The 21,246-nt window shown below is 39.2% G+C and overlaps 1 protein-coding gene and 1 long non-coding RNA gene across 5 annotated transcripts; one reads left to right on the forward strand and one right to left on the reverse strand.

The window, feature by feature from the left end:
* Nucleotides 1-2,600: 2,600 nt before the first annotated feature.
* Nucleotides 2,601-11,915, reverse strand: LOC106906025 (uncharacterized). 4 transcript variants are annotated; one of them, XR_015762203.1, is made up of 5 exons: nucleotides 11,492-11,915; nucleotides 9,795-9,956; nucleotides 8,534-8,629; nucleotides 6,038-6,138; nucleotides 2,601-3,780 (listed from the first exon to the last, which is right to left on the reverse strand). It is a non-coding gene; the product is annotated as an uncharacterized LOC106906025 (long non-coding RNA). The 4 variants fall into 4 exon arrangements; XR_015762202.1 differs by lacking the exon at nucleotides 2,601-3,780 and having other exon boundaries at nucleotides 5,174-6,138; XR_001415280.2 differs by lacking the exons at nucleotides 2,601-3,780; nucleotides 9,795-9,956 and having other exon boundaries at nucleotides 5,174-6,138; nucleotides 11,492-11,912.
* A 4,889-nt stretch (nucleotides 11,916-16,804) lies between these two features.
* Nucleotides 16,805-20,979, forward strand: LOC106906019 (cystine/glutamate transporter). Its single transcript, XM_088003431.1, is given in 10 exon segments — nucleotides 16,805-17,048; nucleotides 17,742-18,062; nucleotides 18,156-18,281; nucleotides 18,359-18,458; nucleotides 18,908-18,952; nucleotides 19,046-19,169; nucleotides 19,262-19,537; nucleotides 20,241-20,390; nucleotides 20,482-20,659; nucleotides 20,786-20,979. Coding segments are annotated over 10 exon segments (1,608 nt in total). The 5' UTR covers nucleotides 16,805-16,825; the 3' UTR covers nucleotides 20,851-20,979.
* Nucleotides 20,980-21,246: the final 267 nt, after the last annotated feature.

Here is a 21,246-nt window from a genome sequence, read left to right on the forward strand (position 1 = left end):
GACGACTCATTTGACTGTTATCTCTGAAAACGATGCGAAAATGAGCTCGGGTCAAACAGCAGCGATCAAAGGAATAAAGTGGAACTCATGAAACCAGATCTTTAAATAGGAGACACGGTCCACACTCCACGCCCTTCATCATGCCAATATCAGTAAACTAAAAACAGTCTATCGAGGAGGCAGCGGGTAATAATTACCTATACAGGCCAATTGTGGAACTTTACATTCTTACAAGTCTAAATAATTTGTGAGCCTTTCCCAATTTTGGTCCAGACATCCATCCATTCATTTATAATCTGTAGTAAGACTTCCATGTTTATGGATACTCATCAGTTTGAGTATATTCAAGCTATTAACAAAACACAGCCAAAAACGTTTGGCTGACTTTTTTTATTTTTTAAAGCAAACGGGGGAAAAAGATGCTTTTTGATAATGGCAATGCAAACTGAAGACAACCAGGAAAGGCATAAATTTAAAAAGGCATGGGAAAAGGAGGACCTGAGGGAGAGAGAGAAGATGGAGGGTTTACACACAAACCAGGAGGAAGTAATTACTGCACAAACAACAGGTGTGACTAATTAACTTGATGTAGAGCAGCTGGGGGAGCTGAGAATGAAGCACAGGGACAGAAATGAGAAAATGAGAGGGAACAGCGTAATTAAACAGACTTTGTGAATGTGACTACATAAACAGAGGAGCTTCGTAAGGCCGTTTAAGAAGCTTAAACAACCAGTCGGATGTGGCAGCCGGGAAGCTGCTCCCATCACACCCAGGCAGACACGTGGAAGTGTTGTTTAACGGGCCGCTCCGCTTCTCCTGGTTGTTTCACTGACGATCAAAGCAAGTGTGCATCGCAAGCCTGACATTTCCAGCATCTGATAGCACGCGTTCTCCTTTGTTTTCGTGTCTTTGCCGACATCACTATTTGACAGCCCATCACCTCTGTCTATATGCCGCCCGGCGCTGCTCCTGCAGGGGTTTGAAACCCATCCTTAGTATTTGGCCCTCCCAGAAAATAGAAACCTGAACACACATCAGCAGCAGTCTGTTACAGTGCGAGGGCTGCCAGAGGCTCACTATCGCTCCGACTCTTTTAAACCTGCGACTGTGTGGAATCCAAAGTAAAGCAGGCTGCCAAGCTCACGCTGCTTGATACACTGATAAACGATGTGAGTTTTGGCAGCGTGGCGAGATGCAGCAGAAAGACAAAACTTAGAGGAATTACAGGTGGCTGGAGTTCCTCCTCCTCCTCCTCCGATCTGTACTGTGATGCTTATTCAAAGACTCTTTGTCCCTAGAATTAAAACCTGCTGTAATTCAAATTACAGCATATTATTCTAGATAATTTAGTTTGTTAATCTAATTTGGTTTGGATGTATTCCTTTTTTTTTCTCCAGACAGTTTTTCAGGATTGTCGTCAAGGAAAACGGGGTTAGGAATTCAAAAGACTCTTCAGGAATCTGGAGCGTAAAATTCCCAATTGAGCCAACATAATTCAGAATTTAGTTGCAACTTTTTATTTTATTTCACGGTTAATTATAATCCTCATCACAAGCGCGAATTAAAGTAAATGCTAAACTAGCACATCTTGTGTTGTTTTGCTGGAGCTCCGGGTTAGAATACCATTCAACATAAAACTCCACTTTTTTTAATGTAATGAGCTAATGGAGGTACTTCCTTGTTATTTTAACCACAATCATGCAGAATAAAGTATTTTAAGGCAACTATGTTTAGCTGAGTGTTAAATAATTTTACCATAGTCAAATTAAAGAATGAACTTTTTCTATAAGAAAAAAGAGGCTTAAAATTTCAGTAAATAAGGATGAATTCACTTAGAGACTTAAACTCTTTCCTAGGGTGTCAAATGTGGATCACACCATGTTCAGAAACGTTTTTTATTGCGATTAGAAAATGTTTCATTAATCCTGAGGTACTGAATAGAGGCAACACTGAGCACTAGATGCTTTCAGAAGTTCAACCATCTTATACTACTGATGTTCCTTCTATTTTTAAGGACCAAGTTACGTCAGAAGTGATGATCATCTGGAATCAAGCTTTTGTTTTCCTGCCAGATTAACAAGATGGAGGAAGAAGAATTGTGTTTCCCGGCATCAGAAGACGCAGCTCCTGCTTGAAGTGCAGAGACACTGAAGGAGCTTTGAGATAACAGCGGCCTCCTGGCACGGCGTAGCGTTTGCCAGGAGCAATTACAGTCTTTTATGCCACCGCATTTCTGTTCAAACTCTAATCTATTTTTAATGCTGCAGCGCTTGGAACACTGGAACATTTGTTCATGCAGCAAAGCGACTGTTCACGTCCTAAATGCATCATAGAAGGAGCGGAGCAACACGCTGGGAATAGATGCATCGAGAAAGATTTGAGCAAAGTTGAAAAAGAATCAAGAGAAACACCTACAGTGAGTCAGAGCAAAGAGAACAAATCTGTCGATGTTTTCACCCAAACCAGGCATCGCCAAACTGCAATAATTTTACGCATCGACTGTCTGATCTCTTAACATCTTAAAGTTATTTTGCTTTTATTTTAATTTTGAAGTAAACAGAACCACAAATATCTGTTAATGAAAAACCAGACTTCGGCTCACTTTGTCATTAAATGTGTTTAATACCGGAATGTCAATCAGAAACCAAACGACAAATATTTCCCTTTCCTGAGAACAATTTAGGAAAATGAATGCATGTCTTAAGAAAAACATATTAGAATGTCCCTTTTTAGAACAAAAAATCTTTTGTTTCATTAAAATGTACAAAAATATAACAAAGATTAACCTAAATACATTTTAAAATTTAAGTACTTTCAGTTGCTGATTTTGGCTCATATTTGCACAACTCTGAGCTAAACCATCACATTGTGGTTCGCTGTGCGTTTTGGACTGTTGTCCTGCTGGACGGCGAATCTCCACCTGGGTTTCAAACAACCTGCAGCCTCTTCTTGCCGGTTTGCCTTGCATTTCCCATTCCTTTGGTGATTAGAACAGCAGGTGGCTCCACATCTTTCTGTGCTCCGTTTGGGACAGGGCAGGTCGTTTCTTGAAGGTTACGAGAGCCAACTCAGAGGGGAAAGTTCTCCCGGCAGCTCGCTCATATCGACCGAGTCCCCTGCTCTGCTGTAGGACTCGGCGTCTCTTTTTGCCCTTGAAGAGAATAGCGCTGAAGCGAAATCAGTTGAAGTGGAGCACAAGTCTGTTTCTCTCTTTTATGTGTCAAGGAGAGAAGTCCTGTTGCATCCGGTCCTGATTGGCCGAATGAGGTCCCAGTTGCCAGGCAACCATCCAGCGGCCTTGCTGACAGACAGCTGCTAATGAAGCCTGGGTTATAGGTAGAGGGAGCGCGCTGCAGAAAAGGGCAACACAGCCTCTCTTTCTCATGCTTAACACATCCCTGGAACCTGCTGCTGTTCACATCCACGAGCCGCCACCCAAACACCCAATCCACAAATACAGTCGTCTCTCACTGGCGTTCCCCCTTCTCCCCCGAAACAACCCGCTGATTAATATGTATACAGTAAAACGAGGAGGGATTACAGAAGGCTTCAGAGTAGGGGCTTTGCTTATTTTGGAAATGGAAGTGTAAAGAAACAGATGGCAGCGATGCAACCACGGCAGCCGCGCTGCTAAGCGGTGATGGCTGCGCATGACTCACACTCGGGTCACACATACAGATCCTGCGCAGTGCGAGCGTCCCACCCGATCTGTCTGGACACACTGAAGGAAAGCCGTGTATCGCTACTCTTCCCCTCATTCTTCCACATTTAACAGTTGGGCTGTTTAAAAGAAAGGTAGAGTGTGGCAATTTTCTACTAAGTCGGGGCAGCTGGAGCATGTAGTCTTCCTGCTCTACATGTTGCTTTCACACATTTTGGAGCTCCCTCATGAAATGGACCATTTATTCGCTCTTAATGTAGCTTCACAATGCCTCTCCGCTGAGCAGTTGAGCAGCTAATGTGCTGCCAGTGGAACAACTCAGCTGAGCTGCAGAAGCAACTGGTTGCTCCGCCTGGCTGCGATACTTGCAAAGCAAAGCTTGCATCTCTGTCCAAACTGCACTTCTTTCAAGATTTTAAATATTCAGTGTCACTTTGTACTTTATAAACACATCATCATCAAGTGTTTTAGCTTTTCTAGAAAAAAAGCATATAGATAGTTTTGCTGGATTTTATTTAGGGTAATCATAGTAAATGGGGCTGAATAAAAATGCACAACACTTTTGTATGTCAGGTATGAAATTGGCAGCTGCAGTAAAGCTGTACGTTTTAGTATTCAGTCATAGTAATCTGTATATTTTTAAATAACTTATCTAGCTTGTCTTTTATAATAATCACACATTAAAGGACATGTCCTTTTGAAGCTTCAACAAGGAAATTATTAACTTCCGGAGCCGTTTCCTGTTTCACCATTTATCAGACAACATGTAATCTTTGGCCTCAGATTGGGCTTGTTGATACATAAAGACTCTGAGGTTATACCTGCAATAAGATGAGGAATTAGGACAACTGTGGCTAAAGAAGCCAAGTTTTAATCAACCACCAAAAGCCCTGCAGGTGACCTGCTCTCACCTGTGAACCAACTGAGGAGGAAGATCCTTATCCCGCTTTGCTATGGCAACAACCAATGAAGAAATGTCTGCTTCTGAATGGAAATATGATATGGAAGAAATATTTTGTCCTTCTAAAGTTGGTACATTTCTGAGTAATGTATAATTTTTTATTCAGAAAGACGATCCAAATTCGGCTGATATACAATTGATTTTTATTTTAGAACCACTACCATTCTGCAGTGTTGTATCATTTCTTCCTGAAGGTGGTTTTCTTTACATTTCCTGGGCCTAAGCTTTGCTGAGGGGCCAAACAGGCAGAAAGCATTAATAATTTAGAGACATGGTTGCAAGAGCTGAATACTTATAGGATAATTGGAAACTCCCCCTAAAAAATGTCTAAACATACAACAAGTACCAACGCTTGGCTGGTCATTAGGAAGCTAAACTATAGAGAAAGGAGAGACGTGTTATGCTACATCTGTGCAGTAAAGGCTGTAGTTCTAGTTGAAACTGGGTGGCAAAAGAGAGCTTGATAGAAAGCTTTGCTAACAAACAAAATGTACTCAACAGGATTTCCAGTACATGACTGCGCACGCTGAGCAGCATTCTGATGAAAGGCGTTTTCTAATTGAACCTCTGAAATTGAGTCTCTTTATTTTTCTAAGGGACAATTGAGAACAGTTTTCAAAGAAGGGTCAAGACATAAATCATTGAAATAAGCCAAGTGAAAGCATTAGGAAGTGGAAAAAAAATCTAAGGAAAAATACTGAGTAATGACTTAATTACAAAATTCATTACATTAGGAGTGCGACTATCAGAAAATCTGTTTTTAATGAGAATGTGAACCGTTTAGTGAGCTGCTATCAGCAACTTGTTAGTAAACTGCTCACATGCTCACAATAGATGTGGACATTTGGCAAAAAGTGACATGGTCTCTTACTCTCTGCACGTTTTATATTGAATTTATAAACAGCCCCCAAAAAATGCCACGTTTTTAAGCAGTTCTAAAATGTTTTAAGTGCAACCTATATTACCAAAAAAATATTTAGTTTCAATGCTTAAGCTAATCTAAATAAGCATCTGTTTGAAGGATTCATGTCTTAAATTTTTTTATTTTCTAGTTGGTTTGCACATCAAACCAACAAGAAGATGATGAGATCACAGCTCATCATGTGGAAACAAATGAGCTAAAACTCGACTTCCTTCTCATTAAAACCAGCATAGCAGCAAAGGTCGGCTGTTGCAACAAATGTGACTGACAATCTATCAGCATAAAGCTGCCAGCAGAACAATTCAGTCTCACCAATAAAAAAAAAAAAACATCTAGCGCATAAGAATGAGTGAAAAGACAAATTCAGTCCCAGAGGAAACGATTCAACCAGCTGATCCCACTGAAGAAACCAGAACGAAACATGGTGGTCTTTATCCTGTGCTCAGTCTTCTGTGAGCGTACCATAGAAGAAGATCTAGAGGTTTCTGCTCACCTGTAGATATCCGAGTCCTCGTTTCAATTTTCTTCCCATGCCTTGCTGCCCAATGGTTTATTCATGACTTGCTGCTGTTCTGAGTATCTTCATAGATACCTCTGGAAGAGAATCAATGGAGGTCAAATAAAAATATCTTCAATCTAAAATATATTCTCTTTCATTCCTGTGTATGATTTAGTTATCAATAAGGTTGAACAAGCATTTTAACAGTTTTTACAAGGACACAAAATGTGTCCATCCCATAATAACAGAAGAGTTGATTGAAGGAGATTTGAAATTGAACATGAAGTAATTGTTGCGTTTTATTCTATAATCTCCATAACTTTGCTGATCACACAAAGTTGCTGCCTTTTGGCAAACCGACGCTGAATGTACTGGCAAATTATTGTAAATCATCACAAACAAAAAGCTATTTTTGTTTATGTTATGAGGTTGTATTTCGTTTTTTAAAAAATTATATAAACAAAAGTAAAGCAGGCCATTTGGTTTAATATTAAATAATGAAATTCCTGTTCACATTTTAAATGTGTTGTGAATATTTTCAGTAATGAGAGCACTGGCAGGACGTTGGTCAGGAAGACAGCGTTCAACACTGCCATCGATCTGAAACGGATCAGTGACGGATGGTCGACCGTCACTGATCTGTGTGGTTAAAGGCTGCTGAGGAAGGATCTCAGCCGTCTGCAGGGCTGATCTCATTATATTATGGTGGGGAACTGAAACATTTACACTTTCATATTAAAGAGTGTAACAGCATGTTACAATTAGTCAAGTTCCTCTCAACTCACTTACATCTTCATTTACTCAATTTTGATTTGTTTTTTCACCATTTACTTTTTATAGAAATCCAATTGAACCTAATAACTAAAATAACAAAAAGTTTGTGCAGTTATTCTTGAGCAACAAAATCAGCTTAACGTCTTAAATCTAGTGTCGTAAACTTGTTCCTAGCACACAGAAACAAGTAGCATGAGGTAATGTGCTTAAATAAGGATAACACATGAATACAAATGATGCTTCCTCATCCTCCAAGTCTATCACACATTCACACTTGAGTGTCACCTTCCTTTCACAGATCACTATCCTCCCTTTAGATTACACATCATATATAGAAACAACATTCAAGGACTGACTCACTATTTTCCTGCTGAGCCTTTTTCAAGCTGAAAAGATCTACCAGAGAAATGCTCACACTACAGCAAGTAGTTTATCTTCTAAACCAGAATAAATATATTTGCCTTGACTCTGTTCGTGAGGGGAAAACAAAGAACAACGTCATGTTTGACGTAAAGACCAATTTCTCTCATCCCACTGATCACCTGATATTAATAGCATGTTAGTAAAAAGAAGTGATGATGTCTCTTCTGCAGGGAAACTGATTTCATCTTAATAATGAAACATGTCTGTTTCTGAGCTCACCAAATCTGACAGCTTGCAAACTACATCAGAATGTAAATATGCTGTCCATGTATCTGCAATATGATATAGAAGCCACTCAAAATATATATCAAATCTTTATCTTGTACATAGTTTATTCACATGTGGCATTGTTTAGTTTTTGCCCACATTTCAGAGTATAAAGTAATTAAATCACTGCTTCATCTCAGGCGTGACATCATTATAATTGCCTGCAAATTGCAAAGGAAGGCTACTCTTGGTTCTTTATGGGCAAGGAATGACTCAAGGGGTCACTTACTGAATTCAACATTAACTGCCCACATGCGTCTCCTCCCTCTGCCCACACTTTCTTCAGGCAAGATCACTTTAAACTGTTCTGATTGCAGGAAAACTTTTATACAGTTCATTCTGCAGAGATCATCAACAGAATAACAGGCAGCCTCACTGTTCAAACAGAAACTGAGGCTGTGAAACTGCTGTTGACCACAGGAGGGGTGAAGACATGAAGGGAGCACGGTCACCACAGAGGAACAAAAAAATCTGATCAACCTGATAAACTGATTTTCTGCGACATCCACCTTGTTCAATTTTATTTTTTAATAGTAAAATATCAACTAAAATTTGAGGAAAAAAAAACAATGCTCTACGAGTTCTCGCAGATAATCATCAGCCAGATTAGTCAACAAAATAGGTGATGCCTTCAGAGTCCTGAGGTGAAAAGATCCACCTTATTTCTTAAACCAATGATGCTTTTAAAAGCATAAGCCAACCATAGCTGCATGTTCACCTTTCAAAGATTGGAAAAATGTTATGAAGAAGGATTATTTAAACTAATATTTAGATGCTTCATTAACTCCATTGGTACAGAGGTAAAAAAAAAAAAACATCACACAATTAAATTAGATATTGATCTGGCATTTTCTGTGCTTTCAAATAGCAGACTGCACATTTATTGTGTATTTGGCTATTTTTAATTGGCAGATTTTTTTGTAGCTTGAGGACATGTCAGGGAAAAAAGGAGATGATGCTATCATACATTTTTGAATTATTACATAAATCATTAAATTTGATGTTTATTTTAATGTACAGTCGTACCTGATCCTCTCTCAGCTGTGCCTTTAATCTTTTTCATCTTGTTTCTTCCCCAGTGGTTGGAAAAATCCCAATCAGAATGTAGAGTTCCTCTGCGGGCTTTTATTGACACAAAGAAAGAAACAAACATGCACGATTTCAGTTGTTGCTTCAATTACAACCTTAACTTTCTCAAAACAAAACAGCTACAAGAGTATGGCAACTCATAGCATGCTCTAATCAATTATTTATAGTGATATAAATGCCCTTACGTTCACAAAATCCTTAGGTAGCATTGCTCAACCTACATTTTATGGTTAATTTTGAACGTTTCATGTTTCTTTTCCATGTAGAAAAATGACCAGAATTAAAATGAAAAGCATAAATAATTGAAAACTCCTCCTCAACTCCTTCTCTTTTGAAAACTGATGGAAAATACTCCACTGATTGCAGGAATAATCTAGATGCATGTTTAACACACACCGGTTACTACAGCTCAAACTTCAGCTTTAGTCTGATTATAGGTACAGCAGCAGCACTGCTCATCTTCTACATCAACCAGTCAGCAAAGATCATTTCCAAGGAAATGTTTCTGATCACATTTCACTTAAAGGAGACTCTAGACAGAACTTGCTCTAGTGTCTCCATGTTGGGTCCCTCCACTCAATGTTCCACAGTCTTTTTTGGAAAACCATTAAAAGGAAAATAACAAGCTGTTAAATTAACACATTGAACACCAGGTGGGTTTCAGCACATGAAATTAAACCAAATCTGTCAAGTTACTACACACACTCACATTTTTACAATGGACAGTCCAGGTACCCGGTGGGCAGGGAGATGCTGTATCCTAGCAACTGCATTTTTTTCTACAGATTTTTGCCAGCCAGGATTTTGTGGAGTAGAGTAACTTGGCACAGCATGGCGATGGATTTATGAACCAACATAAAACAGAGATTAATTTCACCCGTGTGTGGGGAAGTATGTGTGCATCAATCGAGTGATTTTGAAAGGCATAATAAGATCAGCGTTAGACCTCCCAAGCACAACAATTGGCAACAGAAACACTGGACAAAGTAATTTGGAATGACTTATGTCTCACTTCTTGATGAGAGAAAATGGTGTCACTGACTACATCATAGCCCTGACAAATTAATGCAGAGCAGAGAAGAAAAGCACTTCATCATGGGGGACATAAATTCCCGAGCTGGACAGATTTACATTGATTGAGCATACAGAGACGAGCAGAGCACGCCCCTTTAGGTAATAAAGTGCCACAGTCAATCACCCATCAGACTCTCGGTGCAGCTGCATTCCTGCCATCTCGGCCTATCCAGCAGGTTCCTCAACAAGCTGTCCACTGATGAGTTGGCCTATGCAAGATGAGAGGAATACAAAGCCTGGAGGGGAATGGATGTGAGGATGGAGGGCTGAGGTTGGGAATATTGATCTGTGTTTGAGGAAGACAGGATGCAGAAATACACAACCAATGACTTTGATGAGGTTCAGTTATAAAACACCATTTGAATCTCATAGAAGAGCTCGATATGTTCTCAACATCCTCTTTTTATTCTAATATCAATACAGCAAGTGAGAGAGTGCTCATAATGATGCTAAATAGCAGCTATTGAAAATAACTTTTAGGTTTTCAATCTAAAGATGATGGTTTGTGTTCTGGCTAGAGAAAGTTACTGCTTGACTTGTAGTTTCATGTCATTATTTTTGCTGAATTTAGATTACAGCAATATTTGTTTTAAACTAGTAGACAGTTTTTCTACATGTGACCTAAGTGGAAATCCAAAATGAGTCAGTCCAACTCGGCACATGCAGCTAACACGCAGATAATACAGCAAAAATTTAATTAAAATTTTTGATTTTAGTTGGAAGGATAACGATTCTATTTTTGTTCCTTTTACAAACAGATTCAACAAAATGTTCACATTCACACACTGAAAAGAAATGGAAGAGGGACAAATTGAATCTTTTTATGACATTCAGAGAAAAAAAACATAATCGCACATAGTTTTGAAAATCAAAAAAATGTTTTTTCTGCAGGTTTTCACACAGAAAAGACTCGTCCACAGACAACATAGACTGCAATAATAACACATTTTTTGAAACTTTAACGCGTCAAGGATTTGAAGTTGGAGCTTAAAATCTAAAAACATTCTTGCCCAGTTCAGTTCATAATGTAAGAACAACAAATTGCAGAACATTAAACTTCCATGTTTAATTGTTAAAAGGCAGGATAGATAAGGGGGTAGAACCCAGTATAATGCCTTAACCCATGTACAGTTAATTTAGAATATATATAGTAAATCCCCAGAATGGGTAACTAGATTGTTTCCACCAATTTCAGCTTCACAAAAAATAAAAGCATGAACTTTGGATTTCTTGGTTTCCTAACCTTTACCTTCCCTCTCTAAACACACTGCTTACGCTTTGAGCCAGTTTTAATGACTATGTTGCAGCTCCCCACATTTTATTACAATGTAGGTTAATACATTACCATTACTGCTTCCCTTAGACTAAATCAATTATCTGGTGAATGTGCCATTTATTGTGCTGCAATGAAATAGTCACTGTGGGTTCATAGTTGCTTTTAAAATGCTCTTGTAGAGTAATTAAGTAGTCTTATGAGAAATACTTTAAAGACTGACAACATTTAGTAAAAGCAGTAAAGTGCAACTAGACCCATCTTTACTCATGTTGTATATTTGACGTAACAGTTTCTTAATAAGTTGTTAAAGAAGCCAAATGAATCGTCAATTTCTAACAACATAAACATGTAATTTGGGGACAGCCAAACATTCACGAAATACATTTACATTACTTATTTTTTTTAATATGGAGCCCAAGACCAAATAAGGAAAAAATACCCTCAAATACATAAATTTGGCTCAGTTTTGTTTCGACATTTAGGTCAGATGAAGACCAAACTGCAGAGAGGCAATTTTGATTTTAATTTGATAAAACAAAACTTACCAGTGTGAGTTAAAGCGCAGCAGCAACAAATCCACAGAAAACTCAGAACCATGGGTGATTATTACATCGGCAAGTTCTGGAGATGCTTGAAGTAAGAGGCAGGGCCTGACAAGGGAACGAACAGAGAGGCTGGGAACGTTAATTACTGGAATGCAAAACAGGTAGATGATTACTAATGGACCGCAGCTGTGGGGGAAATGGGAAGCTACAGAACCAAGAAGACTGGGTTCTGACAGACAGTCAATATCTGTGTTTCTATTACAAATGTGCACAAAACTTTGCTAATATTCCGCTAATCTAAAAAAAAAATGTTATAATAAATAGGAGACGCGATTAAAAGCAGCCGTGAATAGGTTTGTTCGCTGATAAATCATTAAAAGCATGCAGCGCCAAGACCCTCCAACTACTTCCTGTTGTCTTCTTCTTCGTGGTTTGCGCTAAGGCAACATCCGGTTGTTGATCATGTGACTTGTATGACGTGAAAAAAGTGTTTCCGTTGTAGTTTTGCTAAATAGATACGGCTAGAAACATCATTTCGTCCTAGAGCAAAAACTTTTTTTTAATCAAAAAAGCAAGAGTATTTCGAAAATGGCGTGTTTCCATAAAGCGAATTTATTCTTGGAACGTCAAATTGCGCAGGTATATGGTCCATTGAAATGCAGGATTAATAAATAAGAAAGTACAGTTTCTAGTAAATGTAAAAGTCCAAATGAAAAGAAGGCTGTATTTTTTTAATGTGTTTTATAGTAAGTTGACCACACGTAGATGTTCTAAAGCGCTTTAATGAAGAGGCTTTTAAGGTTTTGTATATTTGCAGGTGTGGTGGCATGACAGAAGCCTTAAAGCACACACTGAGAAGAGTGGCTGCTGAAAGTATCCTTTTAATTGTGAAATATTGTGATGATTTTTTTAAATTATTTATAACACGGCATCCTCACTCATTTCACTCACTCATGGTGTCTGTATTGTTCCTGTGATGTGCCCTGCCTCTCGCCTGTTGAATGCTAGGGTTGGCTCCACCGATATATCAGTATATGAATGATCCTCAACAGCTGTCAGTGTCATACTATAGTGTCTTGACTGATTAAACAGGCTGATGGTTGCTCAAAACAGAGCAAACACTGAGACAAGTAAATGCATAATTGATGGTGGATGTTCCATGGAAATAATTGCAGATTGTGAAGGTGATTAATTGCTGTTTGTACTCATTATGTTTGATGTACACTGATTGCAGTCCACTCCAGTTACATTCTGGAGATTGTTGCTTAATCACTGACTCAAAGATACTGCTTCATGGAGAAATGTTGCAAAAACCTCTATTATGTTCACAGCAGTAAATAATCACTGGTATAATCACAATCCAATAATTGTTGGTGATTGCATATGTTTTTCTACAATGTATAATGTAATGCACATGGGAAGATTCAGAGACCTGTTAAAAATGATCTTACACAGCTGAAGCCTTAGTGAGGTTTTATCACAGTATATCTAGAAAAATATCGTATCACTGCTAGTTTTAGCAGCAGTATTAACAAACTGACTATTTTAACCCTCTATAAAGTTTTATTCTCTTTAAAGTAACAAGAGTTATAGTTTAACTCAAATTAGGTCTCCCTTAAACTTGCTTCAGATAGACAGTTTTGAAATAATTGAATGTCTAAGGCTCTATAGATCCAGAATGTGTCTGTATGCCCTAGAAGAAGTAAGAAATAAACGGAGAGAAAAAAATTCAGAGCAGCAGACATTGTCTTCTGGGAGATCCTGAGTCAGACTGGCATGACTCATTGCTCTCCCCTCCATGCCCGCTTTCTTTTAAAGCAGGAGTTTTTTGTGTCTTGGCTTCCAGACAGTAGGGTCTGTATCAGCAAGCTGCAGAGCCAGGATTGTTTATTTACACTTCAAATAGTCTGAATACCTCAAATCCCAAAGGCTTGGAGATCCTCCATGTCGAGAAAAACCCCATGGCATCGCAGTTGCATTTGGCCTCTTCCACATTCCTATGAATGGATGTCTTCCTGTCAGGAGCAGACATGTAATCTGAGAATGGGCCGTAAGACACTCTATCAAACTGCATGCTTGAGCACTCTGCCGTAACCTGTCGATTGGGTTTATCCATGTAGCATCAACCACCACTATCCATCAAGTGTAGTGCACCGGATTTGCATCTAATGTAATGATCTTGCTGGAACTGACTGCACGAGTCACGGTTGAACGGCTCTGTGGGTTGGAGTGTGTGTGTATATGTGTGTGTGGTTTATTTCTCAGGTGGGTCAGAGTCAGTGGTAAAGGTTACTAAGGTCAGATCTGATCTAAACACAAGTGAAAAGTTATTTATTGTGAACCCTGACAGCTCTTATTTATTTTCAAACAAGAAAAAAGTGAGGATGTGATTCTTCAGTATTATAAATATTGATATATACTGAACAGACTGCTGCTAAAGATTGTTCCATCAACAGTTATAGGCTGGCTAAAGTCAAATTTGGATGACTTTAGCATGGAATACATTTGCTAGGATTATATAATGAACTCTAATGAGCAATTGGTGTGAAAACAAATCTCTCTAGTTTCATTTGAATCTTGATTTTAGTAGTTCAAACACCAAATATACAATTAATATGCATTAATACACATGAAGGAATACACACAGTTGAATATTTTAGATATGTTCTATGATAAAAAAAATATGAATATTTTGGAGTTCAGTTCCACAAAAGAATTCTGCAAATAATGGAGTGTGATTAGCTGTAAATAGTTTAAAATCATATCAAGGTAAAAAGTAAAGATAAAAGCAGCATCTGAATGCATATTTAAACTCAAGATGCAGATGGAGTGCCTTATTTTCTACCAGTAACATCTTTTACTGATCATAATCTACTGCAAGAATCCATTTTTAAAGTATAAAGAGTTACTGCTTTGAGCTTTGAGGATCTGTATTGGGAAAGGCTAATGGGGTCTCCACACATTTTTCATGTTAAGACACCATACTTTTCCAGACTGAAGTTTCAAGTGATCTCAACAAAAGTTTAAGTACAAAATCTCATCATCCTTCTACTGGACCAAATGAAGCCTCCATATCAAATTTAAGACCCTTTCCAGTCTCCATAGGAGCCTTTATGTAAATTATTCGATTCCTTTGCAGCATCTAAATACGTCAAGCAAATCGAGTGAGTGTTAGCTAAACCTGAAAGTTAATTTGTAATCCCTTTTAGATACTCTTTGTGTTTTCTTGTCTATTTAAAATTCAAATGATCCGTCTTATCTTCCCCAACTTGTTCCCACCTTGGTCTGCGCGCTACCTGATGTGTGTATTTTGAGTAAACATGCATTTGTTTATGCGTGGATATTACACCCTTATGTGGTATATGTGCGCATCTGTGTGTGAAGGTTAATTAATTCCCAGGACAGCAGCACACACACATAAACAGGCCTTTCATGATAATAGGTTTGTAAATGGGGGATTCAAGCTGCCAGATCTTGTACCGCGCATGCAAAGACCTCAGCTGGTTGCCAAGGGCGATGTTTCTATGACGGCTGCGTGGAGTATGACTTTCCTCTCCTTGTTTACCGTGAGGGAGGAGACCATTAAGAATAATCAACTCTGTTTGAAGGGAAATTCTGAATCAAAACACTAAATAAAAAAAATATATATTAAATTTATCAAAATCAGTTTTATCGTGGTATTGTTTCTGTTTAAAATATTTCTCTAGCTTAGTTTTTATTCTTTTACATCTTCATGCGAATGCCTCATGGGGAACACTATTTCATTCACTTTTTGTTATGTTTTGAGCAGGGTTAGCTTATGGCTCTACGCAAAGGATTAAGACTGGTGTGGCCTTGACACGCTAAGACATCTGAAGAAACACAAAGTGAAGATGGATTTTCATTCCCTTTGTGGGATGTCTGCTTGTTTCAAAGTAAAAAAAAGAGGCTAAACTGAGAGCTGTCCTGGGATTTCACACTGAGATACCAAATATGTCACCAGACTTCATGGTCACCAAACTACAGCTTTTACTGACTCACTGTTTCCAAATAAGTGCTACAATGCAAAATATGTCAGCTAGTAACAGAAGATGCATAATATATTTATATGTATGATAGAAAGATATCCAATTTTGAACATAGCAACAGCTCTTAGATGAGACTTTAGCGTCATCTGCTGGTCAAAGAGAGAAAAAGTAACAGTGATTTGACTGAACTAGGAGAGTTTCTCATCAAAAAATTCTCTAAAGATGCAAAACAATAGGTGACGAAATCATTTTGAATTCTCATTTTATAGTACCTTAAAAAATATATCATTAAATAAAAACAAATGCTGTCTTGTTTTATCTTACTCTGCCAGAGCAAGGAGTTGAAAATGGCAAAAGTGCAGGAACATGGACCAAAAAAAAAAAAACTAATTTGCATTTTGCATGTAACCCAATAGGTTCAACTTTGGTCTTGACTTTGTTACATGACTTTCTCAAATGTCAAATAAGACTTTTTATTTATTCTTCAAACTCATGGCTGTTGGTTGCACTGGATTTTATTTAGGAGTATTAACATTACAGGGGGCTAACCTACTTCTATTAGCAAAATATCTGACATTATACTTGAAGACTTATACGTTTCAAATAAAAGGTCAGAAAACTCCCTTTGTCGGGATCAGTACTTTGTTTTATATCACTTTGAATTCAATAAAAAGGCTAAGATTTGTATCCCACCATGACATTATGTCTTCTTTTTCACTCTTGTTGCTTTGTTGTTCAAATAGCAGATGTAGCGTTCCCTCCTCTGAAGGAGCCTCTGGGTTCATACTGTGCAGGAATTTTAACAAGCGGGCCTCCTGTTGATGAGACGAAGCTGACAGCGTTCAATCGAGTGAAAAGAGGCAAAAGCAAGTTAATCAAGTGGCTTCTGTCTGTTTTTGTTTATCAGCTGAGCTGTTCTGAGGCCTCCACATGAAATCTGCATCCTATTTTTAGAGTTTGTCAGGGGGAAAAAAGTGTCTCCTGCTATTTGTGCAGTTGCTTCCACGCCTTTTTTTCTCAGAGTCCAAAAGCCCACACACACATACACACACACACACACACACACACACACACGCACACACACACGTTAACGCATATTTACCCAGACAAACATTACTATACAGGAAAGTGTCAAGCACTTGAACTGCTTTAAATCGTTCCTGGAGCTCGGAAGAGTGCTGGCTTTGTTTTCTGCACCCTGGGCGGGTGAGCCAAGAACCAATGAAGGGAGAACGAGGGGGGCGGGGGGAGAGTGGGAAAAGTTCTGGCCTACGCGGTGTTCTCCCACTACAGTTTCACTCAGTGACCTACAGACACACACACAAAAATGGAGAGGACACAGATAAAGAAGGAGCAAGATAAGGGGAAGATGGAGGAGGAGGCGGTGCGCCTTCGGAGGGAGATTGGGCTGCTGCCTGCTGTGTCCTTCATCATCGGGACGGTGGTTGGCAGTGGGATCTTTATCGCTCCGAAGGGAGTGTTGATGAACAGTGGCAGCGTGGGGCTGTCTCTGCTGGTGTGGGCGCTCTGTGGCATCCTGTCCCTGTTTGGTAAGACCAGGCTAGTTTTCCCTGCTTCTTCTACATCTGTAATAATATACCTATAAGGAAAATATTGCATGAGAGTTAAGATGTATTGCATCATTTTATTTTTTTGTATCCGATATTGCAGGCCGAATAATATCTAATGTCATGTTGTCCTGCTTGTCCTTTGCACTAGTAATCTAGTCATATGAAATTTTGAAGGAGCTGAGTTAATCTGCAGTTTATGTTTTCAGTGGGACAAAAGTCATTTATAGCAGGGAAACAAGTAGCAAAGCAAAATAGTATCAAAAATATCTGTAATATTCAAGTCGAGTTTATTTGTATAGAACATTTCAGCAACAAGGCAGTTTAAATGCTTTACATCACAAAAAAAAACAGTTATGAAACTATAACAATCATAGCATTTTTTTTTCAACCACTAACAGGTGGGTGTTAAGCACTGATTTAAAGGAACTCAGTGTTTCAGCTGTTGTACAGTTTTCTGGAGGTTTGTTCCAGACATAAGATAGAAGCTGAATGCAGCTTCTCTATGTTTGGTTCTGGGATCCAGAGCAGAGCAGAACCAGAAGGCTTGAGTTAAAGATCAGCAGATTTACAAACTAACAAAAGTATTTTGAAATCTATTCTTTCTGAAAAAAAAAGAAAATATTAAATGAACTGCAAGTAAATAAAAGTCTTCCTTTTCCTGTTTCCTCTCAGGGGCCTTGTGTTATGCTGAACTAGGAACCACTTTCACAAAATCCGGGGGTCACTACATTTATCTCCTAGAGACTCTGGGGCCCCTGCCGGCCTTCTTAAGACTCTGGGTTGAGTTCCTCTTTATAAGGTATAAGGTTTTTGTTGTTGAAGAAAAATCAGAATAACAGACACTTTTAAAGTACAAATACTCCTTTTTTTTTTCCAGACCAGCTGTGGCGTCCTACGTCTCTCTGGCTTTTGGACGTTACGTTGTTGAACCTTTATTTGCACCTTGTCCTGCTCCTTCAGCGCTAATCAAACTCGTCAGTATCCTCGGAGTGAGTGAGTGGTATTCCACGCCTTCTTGTCCACTTTATATTTGGATCAGTGTTTCCCATCCAGCAGAGACGTAATGTGTGATCTGTGTCTCTGTAGCATTTGTTGTTGCAGTTAACTGCTGGAGCGTCAGCATGGCCTCGCGGACTCAGGTCACCTTGACCTTCATTAAGATGTTTGCGCTGGTACTCATAATTATTCCTGGGGTCATAGCTCTAGCGAAAGGTACGATGACAGAAGCAGTAATACTGAGTAAGATGGCATTCCTGGGAACATTTGAACTTTTCAGCTGCTCTTTGCAGGAAAGACAGAAAATTTCCAGAATGGATTTGAGTTGGAGTCCATAACTCTGGACAGGCTGCCACTGGCTTTCTATAACGGTTTATATGCATATGGTGGATGGTAAGTCAGCACAATTTATATTTTGACAAGTTATTATATACAAATGTTAACGTTTGATTGGGATTTTATGGTTTGGACTGACAGAAAGTAGCACATAGCTGTGATGTGTTTCTTTCAGGATTGCTCTGCATTTTCTCCATCTGTTTTCCTATTAACCCTGTATTTACTCTCCCTGATGAAAAACCCCCACAAACTTTCCCACAGCATGATACTGCCAACACTATGTTTCAAGCTGCAGTGAGTGTGTTGAGGGTTTTGCTCTAGTTTGATCGAAGCAATGTCTTCCACATGTTTGCTGTATGGCCTGTGAGAAAACATGGGTGGGTTTCTCCCAGCAATTGTTTTCTTCTTGTCACTTTAAAGGCCAGATTTATGTGGTACACTCATAATGGTAGTAGTTTTTCTTTAGGGGTATCAGAGTAAAGTTCAATTTCTCCTTCTTCTCCTAGGTTTTATCTGAACTTTGTCACAGAAGAAGTAATAAATCCAAATAGGTATTTTGCACATTTGCCTCAGATTGAGATCATTCTTTTGAGAGTCTTGAAAAGTGAACGTTCACATGTCCTGTGTGAACCATATGCTTCCAGAAACATCCCTTTGGCAATAATCTGCTCCATGGTGACGGTGACGGTGTTTTACGTGCTTGTAAACGTGGCCTACTACACCGTGATGACGCCCGCTGAGCTGCTGCTGTCTGACGCAGTGGCTGTGGTCAGCAAAGAGCAAAATGTTCCACTGACGAAGAATGTAGAGGGAACGTGTTGGCACAGCTGTGTTCTGACGTGACGTGTGTTTGCCTGCAGACGTTTGCGAACCGTGCTCTGCAGGGCCTGGCCTCAGTGATTCCCATTCTGGTCGCTCTCTCTTGCCTTGGAGCTCTCAATGGCGGCTTCTTCGGGTCGCCCAGGTATTATGAGAGCAGAAGCTGGCTGTTCTTAATGTTTTCTGTGCAGTTCTGGACCTATGAGATTTGCGGTTGCAGGATGCTGTTTGTGGGCGCCAGAGAAGGCCACTGGCCACCGATCTTTTCCATGATTCATGTCCGACAACGCACACCGTTACCTGCTGTGCTCCTCCTGGTCAGTACTGTCCAAAGACCGCGAATCAGACAAAACTGTTCCACCGTAACAGATGATGAACAACAACAGCCCATAATCATTCTTCTATTTCTTGTACTCTGCAAAAGTCTTGTTATATTTTGGTGTGGAGCTTTTAGAATGAATCTCATTTTAATGTATTAATCGTCATCAGCCAATATGCCAATTAACATGCTTTACAATGTAAGCTCACCTTGAGTTCCTCCAGTTGTAAAAGTCCTTCTCTTCCAAATACTAAAGTGTCTCTGATTTGGAATTTTTATTAGTTCATTCTGGATCTGCTGAAACAAAAAGGGTATTTTTTTAGAATAAATAACACTTTTTTTCCCCTTTCCTGTCGAAAAAGAAAGAGTTTGCATTAATATGCATTCTTCATTGCACCGTCTGCACACCCTGGACAGAGTACTTAGAACTGAATCCCCATTGGATGTTGTGTGCTTGTCTTGCTCTGGCAGCTTTATCCTCCTATCAACACACAGCCACAGTCAGCTTTACAATCTCCCTGTAGAAGCCTCTGATCTACCTTCTCTAAAAACAATGTTAGTGTCTCAGCTCCTAAGAACATGTGAAAGCTCTGGAAAGAAGAAGCGACTCCCAGGGAGCTGTAGAAAGCTGGGTGGCTGACAGTATTTGTGTGTTGGCCGCTGTAGCAGCATGCGATTAAAGCTGCAGTGTGTCTCTCCAGTATCCATTGGTGGTGGTGATGTTAATCACTGGGGAAATCTACCAGCTCATCAACTTTGCCTCCTTTTCACGCTGGTTCTTCATCGCCCTGGCAACCTTGGGCATGCTCGTCCATCGATACCGCTTCCCCCACCACCCAAGGCCCTTCAAGGTTAGTGTGTTTTCCTGAGTCTTTCAGCATTTTTTTTCCTTTCACAATACAGAAATCTGATCATCTATCCTGCCTGCTCACCCACCTTAAGGTCCCTTTGGTCATTGCGGTCATCTTCACAGTGGTTTGCTTCTTCATTGTGGGTCTCTCGCTTTATTCGGACCCCTGGAACACGGGGCGGAGCTGTGCCCTCACTCTAACAGGAGTTCCAGTTTACTTCGTGACTGTCCATCGCTTTCGGGTGCCACGTAGATTAACGCACACTTTCAGTAAGTCGTGCCATTTGTAGGTCACAGTGACTCAACTTTGAATTTATGTGACTTGAAATAAGAGTGTTCAGCATGTCAGAGTTTAATAGGAAAGATCTAACTGGTGCATACGTCTCGTTTTCCCAGATTATTGCAGCAAGCAGCTGCAGATCCTACTGGAAGTGGCTCAACAAGAAGTCCAGACATACTGAAGACAGTTAAGACATTTAAGTTTCCACTGACAATCTTTGTGAATTACACCTTTCTTAGAGAGTCCAAACTAACTAACTAAAATACTTCTTTTTGTACAAGAAAACATTAAAAAGAATATTTGTAACAGATGTATATGCATTTGTCTGCTGATTTACCAAGAACATTGAAAAAAGCATCAACAACCCCTAAGACGTCTTAAAGAAATGTTCATGCTGAAATAAAAAATTTGCAAATTTTTACAAGCAAGGTAAGCCAAACAAAAACCTTTGCTGACCTTAGAATTAGTAATAAAACACATGGAGTAGCTTTTTAAAAAACATCTTGCCCAAGATGGCAAGATTTTTTTTTTTTTTTTTTTTTTACAGTTCTACAACATGTAATAAAGCTTATGTTAC

Source organism: Poecilia mexicana, unplaced genomic scaffold (genome assembly GCF_051168715.1).
Source record: "Poecilia mexicana isolate PSO_F unplaced genomic scaffold, ASM5116871v1 scaffold_23, whole genome shotgun sequence".
NCBI classification, from domain to species: domain Eukaryota; kingdom Metazoa; phylum Chordata; class Actinopteri; order Cyprinodontiformes; family Poeciliidae; genus Poecilia; species Poecilia mexicana.